Here is a 10,184-nt window from a genome sequence, read left to right on the forward strand (position 1 = left end):
TTAAAAAGTAAGTGTAAGGTGTTTTAAGTATGTGGGGTGTATTCAACAATATGTGGGGTGCTAATAAAACAACCCTTTCTAAAATAGGTGAAATTTTTTTTATTGACTTATAAATGGGAAAACCAAATGAAACTTGAGCTCATCCCCAACAAGGGTATGATGACCCATTCAATGTCATGATGGCAGCTACCCATAAGGTGATCTTTTATCGATCCTAGATAATACGTGTCGGATGCCCTTAGTTAAAAATAGAGTAAATTACATAATATCCCCTCACGTTTGAGGTCTATTGCAACTTCATACAACATCTTTAAAACATTTCACTTTCATACCTCACGTACTATTTTATTTCAAAATAATACATCCGTTAGATTTTCCATCCATTAATCTATTAAATGCTGACGTGGCCGCCACATTTGTGCTGATGTGGCTGCCACGTGGCAAAAAAATAATAATTTTTATACATTAAAAATATTATAATATTAACCCTATTTTAAAAATTAAAAATAAAAATAAAAAAACAAGAGAAACCCAAACCAAGAAATCCTTCACTGCAACCCCGCATCCTACCCCCTTACCCATCTCTTCCTTCCCGTCCATCCATCCCTTCCACCCTTACATCCATCCCCTCCACTCGAGCACCCCTCAGCATGGGTCCCACCTCTCTCTCTCTTTCCTTCCCTTTCTCTCTTCTGTAAAATGAGGAATTTGAGATGCGGGTGTGGTTTTTGAGGTCTAGTGCCTCGCTTACACCGTCCTCCCAACGGCTTCACCTACACCGTCCTGACTCAATCACTACAACAACCATATCCAAATTTCTCCATATATACTTCTCCCCTCCCCCCCCCCCCTAAAAAAAAAACTCTCAACTTTCACTCCCCCTCTCAAAATCCAAATTCCAGCCATTGTTGATGGACCATTGTCTCGTCTTCTCAACCCTCAAGCTCCGCATAACCACCGTCTTCGCTCTTTCAAGCCCCGCCTCCAATCGTGGACCTCCAATCGGTTCTTCAGGTCGTTGATTGTCGTCATTGGAGCCACTGTGAGTTCAACAGCCTCAACTCGCCGCTCGACCCGCGGACCTGACCAGGAAAAGACCTCTGTACCGTCTTGCATCTTGCAGAATCATCCGCAGCTGTTCCATCTTGTGGTCGCTCAGGAGTTGAAAAAGTTAGTCGATGATCGGGAACTCGCTTTCTCGCATGCGTCTCTCAGCTCCACCTCACATGAGGTCTGCCTTCATAGGTATTTTCTTAAATCTCATTACTTTTTTTTGTAATTTTTCTCGTAAAGATTGAAACTTTTTATAGTTGTTATTGTGATGTTTAAGCAATTTAATTGTAAAATAATGACTAAAATCCAATCCTTCTAGCTGTTTATCTCCTAATTTGTAAATGGGTTGGTTGGTGGGTAGAATTAGGTATGGAAGTGCTTCAATGGGGATGAACCATGGGCTGAGCGGTGGATTTTGTAAATGGGAGTTGCAGAGAGGTGAGGGGGAAGGAAGGGGATTTGGGTTTGGGTTTTTCTGGTTATATATATATATATATATATATATATATATTATTTTTAAATATGGTTAATATTATAATATTTTTAATGTATAAAAAATTATTTTTTGCCACATGGCAGCCACATCAGCACAAATGTGGCAACTACATCAGCATTTAACATACTAATAGATGAAAAATCTAACAGATGTATTATTTTGAAATAAAATAGTGCGTGAAGTATGAAAGTAAAATGTTTTAAAGATGTTGTATGAATTTATAATAGACCTCAAATCTGAATAAGTATTATGTAATTTACCCTTAAAAATAATACAGCCCTAATACTTTAAGCAAGGGCTAAAAATATATCTTGTTGCACACCTTATAGAGAAAATCATTTCGAGGATTCCACCTAGCCAGGTGTTGGAGTCGAATTGAAACCAAGAATTCCAAGAAGCTCACTTAACCTACCACCACTCACTACGTGGCATTTTTGGCCTCCAAATATTACTAAGTGAATAAAGCTTTGATCATCTCATGTTAATATTCTTCTAGGTCTCTGACCTTAAACTAAATCCAAATATATATGTAGTTGTCTTTTATTTATTTTGTTTTTTTTTTTTGGACAAATTTATTAACTTATTTTACATTCAAACATATGTTGATATTGTTATGTTTCTAGAAAGGTAAGGTTTATGTCCTTATTTTTTAGTGTATTTGCTTTATGAGAGGTAAAGTTTATATCTCATTGATTAGGTATAATTTCTTTTTTCGTTATCAATAAAAATTTTCTAATACCGTCGAGGTTTCCCCCCCCCAAAAAAAAAGTGTTAATATTGTTATTTACTTTTATATTTTATATTTTTTTTTCTTTCATTATCTTGTTCTCCACTCTAGCTAGCATACGTTGCTGTTGAAAGACAAAAGGAAGTGGCCCTTTCTATTTTTTCCACATGATTTCCTTAAACAAATTATATATTTTTTCAAAATCTATCAGCCTATAAGTAGTTGACGATCTCCCATATTATTAGGAGCATTTACCTGGGGATGGGGCTTTGTGTTTGTAAACACCTCTCTCATCTCATTTCTCAACTTCTCAAGCATATATATACACGAATATATGGATACACACACATATATATACACACACATTCATATATAAATCTCGTGTTTGGTCCTCAGAGGTCCTCAGATTCTAAATCTACATATTTATATTTTCTTGTAAAACTTCATATAGATGGATATCATAAAGGGAAAGTGGAAGAAGAATCTGATCGCCAACGCATGGAAACGATGGAGTTTACAAAGAAAGAGCAGCAGCAAAGTACACAACTCATTGACAAAGAGCAAGTCACGGCACTGCAGCTCCAATACTAGGAAGAGCAAAGGCCAGGTAGCTCCGGACGGGTGTTTTTCGGTCTATGTTGGACCGCAAAGACAACGGTTTGCAGTGAAGACGGAGTTTGCTAACCATCCCTTGTTTAAGATGCTGCTGGATGATGCCGAAATGGAATACGGTTACAATTGCGAAGGTCCGATTTTGCTTCCTTGTGATGTGGATTTGTTTTATAAAGTGTTGGCTGAGATGGAGAGCAGTGAGGAAGTTAGTACTCCTAATTGTGGGTTTGTTAAGGGTTATGGTTCGTTGATGCTTTGCAGCCCGGCACGTCGTCTAAATTCTTGCATCCATGACGCTTGGCGGTGCCTATAGGCTGCTTAGTCCGTCGAGAATCCTTAAGATAAACCAATTTTAGTCATGTATATATCATCCTTAGTGATAGAGATATTATGTTTGTGTATGAGATTATGACACTTGGCAGAAGATTAGCTAGGTAGTTAGATTAGTTGCAATCTTGTGCTCTCTATAAATACTTGTATTGAGATGTCTTACTAAGAAATAATATACCAAAGAAATATTCAGCCTCTCTTTCTCTTCTCTGTGAATCTCCTCTTTCTCTCTCTATTCATATACGAAACCTGTTTCTCTCTCTAGCTTAACATGGTATAAATCGCCGCCATGGCAAATGCTTCTTCGATCCTTCACAAGCTTCTACTCTTCTCTTAGATTACTACAAAGCTTTAAGTGCAATTGCTGAATTGTGCTTTGTCTCTTCGATTTCTTCTTCTACAAGTTTCTAGGGTTTTGACGTTCTACAATTTCTAATCAGAATCCTCCTTATGTTCTCTTATGTGTTCTTGCACTCCAGGTGTTTGTGAATTCACCTCTGAGAGGTATCTTTCTATATCCAAGATTTTGTGACTTGATTTCTTGAATCATGGTTACTGCTAGTCAATTGCAATTGCTCCAATCTCCATGACTCCAATTATCTTAATTGGCATTTTCAAATGCAATTATTACTTGAGAGTAATGGTATCATGGGATTTGTTGATGGTTATGTCCCTTGTCCTGCTTGTTGTGCATCTCAATCTGCTAATTCTGGTGTGGATGTGTCAAATTCATCTACTTCTGGTGATTCAGATGAGTATTTGATCAAGATGATGCATGATAGGGCTCTTATGCAGTTAATTACTGCAACTTTATCTCCGGTAGCCATGTCTTGTGCTATAGGGAGTACTAGTTCTCGAGATCTTTGGACTCGATTAAGGGAGCAATTTTCTACGGTTTCTCGAACTAGTATTTTTCAAATGAAGTCGAATTTACAGAACATTAAGAAAGAAAGGTTGATATTGTGGCTTAGTATCTGCAAAGGATAAAAGTTGCTAGGGATTATCTTTTTGCTGCGAGTGTTTCTTTTGTTGATGAAGATATAGTGATTTTGGCTTTAAATGGGTTGCCTGTTGAGTATAATACTTTTCGAACTGTTATTCAAGGAAGAGAACAAGTCATTTCTCTCAAAGAATTCAGAACTCAGTTACTTGCATAAAAGGTCATTGTTGATTCTAGCACAAATGCACCATTTTTAGCTACAATGGTTGCTAACAATTCATCATAGGCACCTAAAGGTCAATCTTAGTCTTTTTCTGCTAGTTCTAGACAATCTAATTTTGTTCAAAGGGGTTTCAAGCAATTCAATCAGTATAAAAACAAGGGCAAGGGAAAGTTTACTCAAGGTTCTAGAAACTTTCATCCCAAACTATTTTATCAACCTCAGACTCATGTGTTTCCTACTTCCACTCCAGGAGTACTTGGATAAACGCCACATTCCACTTATGAACCTTTTGCTCCATCATTTGTTACATGCCAATTGTGTAACAGTGAAGGTTACACAACACCATTTTGTGGTTTGACGCCCCCTACCAGACCTCAATGTCACATATGTGGAAAAACCAATCATGCCACATGGTTTTATTTTTACAATGAGAAAGAACCAAACTATATTGTATCTAGTTCTCACTATTCTCCCATGTCTGGACAACAATATGGCTCTTATGCTGGACCGCAATATGGCAATTTTCCTTAAAGTTCAGTTTCTGCTTATAATGGGCAGCAATATCACTCACAACCATTAATGCAAGTTATGCACACTGTGGTTGCTCAACCATCACAGACTACCTATCATGCTTAGCTTACTGATTCCGGTGCGATTAATCACATGACAGCAGATTTGAGCAACTTGTCATTGGCTTCCCCCTATCCATTCAATGAAACCATTCAAATAGCTAATGGTGAAGGTTTGAAAGTGTCCCATATTGGTAGTACTATGCTTAATACTTCTGTACAACCTATAAAGTTAAATTCTGTGTTATATGTTCCCAAATTGTCACAGAATCTGCTTTCAGTTCACAAGCTGTGTCTGGACAATAACTGCTACCTTATTTTCGATGCTTTTTGCTTCTGGATACAGGACAAAACCAAAAAGAGGATCCTATTCTAAGGGCTATGCAGTAATGGACTTTACCCTATTCATTCATTAGCTACTTCTACTCTTGGTGTACCTCAGTCAAAGCTACAAGCTAAAGCTTTTCTTGGACAACTTGTCAATTCTACTATATGGCATAGTAGGTTAGGTCATCCCTCTAACTCCATTGTTTCTTTGATGTTGCATAAGTCCAAAATTCTGTGTGCCAAAGATTCTGTACCTGTTGTGTGTCAAAGTTTCTTAGAAGGAAAATTTTGTAAGCTGCCATTTCAATCCTCTATCAATAAGTCTATCATTCCCTTTGAGGTAGTGCATAGTGACATTTGGGGTTTTGCACCTTGTACATCAGTCGATGGATATAGGTATTATGTTACCTTTATTGATGAATGTACTAGATACACGTGGATATTCCCATTTATCAATAAATTCGATCTTTGTGCTACCTTTATTGCTTTTTATGCCTATGTGTTGACTCAATTTTCTGCTACTGTGAAGACTTTACAAGTGATGGGGGAGGGGAGTATTGTAGTACTAAGTTTCAGTCTTTCCTAGTTAAGAAAGGCATTTCCCATAAAAAATCATGTCCATACACCCTGGAACAAAATGGGTTGGCTGAGAGAAAACATAGGCATATTATTGAAACCACCATTACTTTGCTTCAAAATGCTCAGATTCCTTCTCATTTTTAGAGTTTGGTTGTCAAACAGCCACTCACCTAATCAATAGAATGCCTACTCCATCATTATCTCACAAATCTCTGTTTGAGTTACTATATGGGCGTGTTCCAGTTCTCTCTCATTTGAAATTTTTTGGATGTGCTTGTTATCCACTTCTTAAACCTTAAAATAGCACCAAGTTACAACTCAAGACAACTAAATGTGTCTTTTTAGGGTATGCATCCAAATACAAAGGGTTTTTGTGTTATGAGGTTGCTAGACAGAAAATTTATGTATAACGACATGTATTTTTTTTATGAATAAGAGTTTCCTTTTAAAGACTTATTAACAGCATCCACTATCAATACTAATACCACATCATCTGTGTGTTTTCCCACATCATATGTGTCTTTACCAATACCAGTTGTGACATCAAACAACTTAGTAGTTTCACCTATATTTGCACCAGTTACAGAGTTCACTTCCTCTTCCACACCTTCCAACTCTCATGTGTCATCTTCAATCCCATCTTCATCATCACTCACACCTAGTACCAGTCTACCTCCAATTCTTGTATCTCAGTCCATTACTGTTGCAGAAACTGAACACTTTAAGATTCATATGGCACATGTCCATTGTCCTGACACTCTTCAAGTGGTATTATCAATTCCACCTATGAATCTACATCCTATGCAAACTAGAAGCAAAAGTGGGATAATAAAAAGAAAGCACTTGTATCCGCTTTACAGTCAGCCAATGCAAGTGATCTTTCTTTCGTTGAACCTAGTTCTTATAAGTCAGCTCTCAAGTGTCCAGTTTGGTTAAATGCTATGAAGGAAGAAATTGGTGCACTTCATACTCAGAAAACTTGGAGTTGGGTACCTTTACCTCAGAACAAGAATTTGGTAGGTTGTAAATGGGTATTCAAGCTTAAGAAACATGATGATGGTACTATAGCTAGACATAAGGCTCGGTTGGTAACAAAAAGGTTTAGTCAAGAACCTGGGATTGATTATATTGAAACTTTTAGTCTTATTGTTAAACCTACAACAGTGAGGATAATGTTGGCTTTAGCTGCTCATTTCAGTTGGTCTCTTAGGCAATTGGATGTAAAAAAAATGCTTTTTTACATGGCATTTTACAAGATGAAGTATATGGTGCAACCTCCAGGTTTTGAGGATTCTATGTATCCAAATTTGGTCTGCAAACTTCATAAATCTCTTTATGGTTTGAAACAGGCTTCCAGAGCCTGGAATGAGAGATTTACTGCTTTTCTTCCTAAGTTGGGGTTCCAGAATACTTATTCTGATTCATCATTGTTTGTGCAAACTGTTGGTTCCACCTTGGTTATTTTGTTACTCTACGTGGATGATATCATTATTACTGGCAATGATTCTATGGCTATTCAACAGGAAATTAATATCAAAGACTTAGGATCTCTGCATTATTTTTTGGGTATTCAAATCTCTCGAACTACAACTGGTTTGTTTCTTTCATAGCAAAAGTATGTTCTTGATTTGTTGGTTAAAACAGAAATGGTTGATTCTAAACCTTGTGATACACCTTTCCTACCTTATAATAGACTCCATAAGGATGATGGTGAACCATACAACAATCCTACCCTTTATAGGAGTGTTGTCGGTGCTCTGCAATATTTAACTTTTACCCGGCCTGATATTGCTTTCTCAGTTCACCAAGTCTGTTAGTTTATGCAATGTCTTATGGTCTCACATTACACTGCAGTCAAGAGGATTCTTAGGTATCTTAAGGGTACTATGACATATGGCTTGACTTATTCCAGTTCGGATTTGGACATTAAAGCATTCAGTGATGCTGATTGGGCAGACGATCCTAATGATCGAAGATCCATCACTGGGTTGGTTGTTTACTTGGGTGGCAATCCTATATCTTGGTTCTCAAAGAAGCAACAAAATGTCTCTAAATCTTCCACAGAGGCTGAGTATAGAGCCTTGTCTTCTACAGCTGCAGAACTTAATTGGATTAAGCAAATTCTCAGTTTTCTGCATATTAAAGTCCTTGTTGTTCCAGTTATGTTTTGTGATAACATGTTGGCCATCGCCTTATCTTTCAATCCCGTTCAACACCAAAGAACAAAACATATCGAGGTTGATGTTCACGGGTTGCCAAGAATCAACTCCATGTTCAATTTATCTCTTCCAAGGAACAATTTGCAGATCTTCTAACTAAGGGATCGAGTGCCCCTTTGTTTCATACACATTGTAGCAATCTCATGCTAGGATCATCCAAGCATGAGTTTGAGGGGGGATGATAGAGATATTATGTTTGTGTCTGAGATTATGACACTTGGCAGAAGATTAGCTAGGTAGTTAGATTAGTTGCAATCTTGTGCTCTCTATAAATACTTGTATTGAGATGTCTTACTGACTAAGAAATAATATACCAAAGAAATATTCAGCCTCTCTTTCTCTTCTCTGTGAATCTCCTCTTCCTCTCTCTATTCATATACGAAACCTGTTTCTTTCTCTAGCTTAACAATTAGTGGTGGTTAATTTTATGCAAACATATGTAATTCAAGTGCTTCAAAGAAATGCAATACAAGTAGATGAAAAAAATAATATTCAAAGAAGCACGGCTAAGTGTGTTGTGGTCACAACCAAGGATTTAAATATCGAAAATATCGGCGATATTTCGCCGATATTTTCGTTTTTTTTTAGTTACTGATATTTTAATGAGTATCCAATGAGTTTTCGTCAAAATATCGCGATTCGCCGATATTTTCGTTTTTTTTTAGTTACCGATATTTTAATGAGTATCCAATGAGTTTTCGTCAAAATATCGCGATATGACGTCCAAAAATTCTTAAAATTTTCTGAAAAGTCTCAATTTTGAGACTAAAGGGATTCGAACCCCCTCCCATTTGACTCCTTAACGCCTTAACCACCATATCACTTATGTTGTTGTGATAATATGCTACTATATTTATATATATTGTTTTGTTTTGAATTCTTTTTACAAGAAACAAATTTGCACATATTCCAAATTTTTTGTGGTATTATATTTTAAATTGTGTCAATTAATTACTTAGTCAATGGCATGTGGTTTTTAATTTTTCTATTTTTTATTTGGTCACTTACATGGTAGGGCTGGAAAAAATTCCCGAAAATCCCAAATCAAACCGAAAAAGTCCCAAACCCAAACCAAAACCATCATGAAGTTCAGGAATCCCATCCCGAAAAATACCGAAATTTTCGATATGGGATTGGTTTCCAAATCCCATTTGTTTGGTAATCCCGAAAAATACTGAAGTATTCGGTTTCCTATTGACTTTTGGGTTTTGGTTCTTGAAAACCATTACCATGGTTGCTGACTACTCTTCACAATACACTTACTCTACAAATAGAGATGATGAAGATAGTGAAAATTTTGAACCTCATAGGAACTCTATGTGGTACTAAGTCACTCATGTATCTGACCATGCAATGTATAAAGTGTAAAATATTGTACTAATTCATTATATATAAATGATTATGGTGTGTTTAAACTTCTTTCATTAATTACTACATATTTTCTACATTCACAATGTTTGCCAGCTCGCTATAGAATCAACTTAAATCAGTTAAATCCATCATGCAATGCATTTCCTTCCAATTTTTTGTGATAAACTAATAGATAATTGACTAAATAAACATCCTGCAAAGTTTCAATAAAAATTTCCAAGTTTTTCTTACAATTTCCGTGGTTTCCATGTAATTTTTATCGATATCGATATTATCCCAATATTTCCATCGATATTTCCGTGTTTTCGGACTACCGATATTTCCGATATTACCGATATTTTCTTCCTTGGTCACAACTAAACACATCGATTTTACAAGAAATATATGATTTATATTTAGTGGTGGTTAACATACAGAAAATATTTTAGTTTGGATGCTAGTTCTTTGTAATTAACATGTAAATTTGGTTTTGTTTGGATTAATTATCCAATTCACGCCAGGTGTATAAAGACATTAATTTTGTAACAAACTGGTCAATAAAAAACGCTTTTTTTCTTTTGCCCGAAAATAAAACAGTTTTTGAAAGGAAATGAACTTTCTATTTCTCAATGATTAAATAATTACAACTGTCTGCATACATACATACTTTTCACAAATGACAATTAAGAAAGACTAATTACAATTTGAGATAACTACTAAAAACTAACTCTTAACAACATTAACTCTATTGACTAAGGT

The 10,184-nt window shown here is 36.0% G+C and overlaps 1 protein-coding gene across 2 annotated transcripts; it reads left to right on the forward strand.

Annotated features, from left to right (window-relative positions):
• Positions 1 to 875: 875 nt before the first annotated feature.
• On the forward strand, positions 876 to 3,416 carry LOC126598674 (auxin-responsive protein SAUR71-like). 2 transcript variants are annotated; one of them, XM_050265032.1, is made up of 2 exons: positions 876 to 1,245; positions 2,728 to 3,416. In XM_050265032.1, exon 2 carries the CDS (start codon positions 2,728 to 2,730, stop codon positions 3,199 to 3,201), a length of 474 nt encoding a protein of 157 aa, XP_050120989.1. In that variant the 5' UTR covers positions 876 to 1,245; the 3' UTR covers positions 3,202 to 3,416. The 2 variants fall into 2 exon arrangements, with proteins under 2 accessions (XP_050120989.1, XP_050120991.1); XM_050265034.1 differs by lacking the exon at positions 876 to 1,245 and adding an exon at positions 2,535 to 2,553.
• Positions 3,417 to 10,184: the final 6,768 nt, after the last annotated feature.

This window comes from Malus sylvestris, chromosome 14, assembly GCF_916048215.2.
Source record: "Malus sylvestris chromosome 14, drMalSylv7.2, whole genome shotgun sequence".
NCBI classification, from domain to species: Eukaryota; Viridiplantae; Streptophyta; class Magnoliopsida; order Rosales; family Rosaceae; genus Malus; species Malus sylvestris.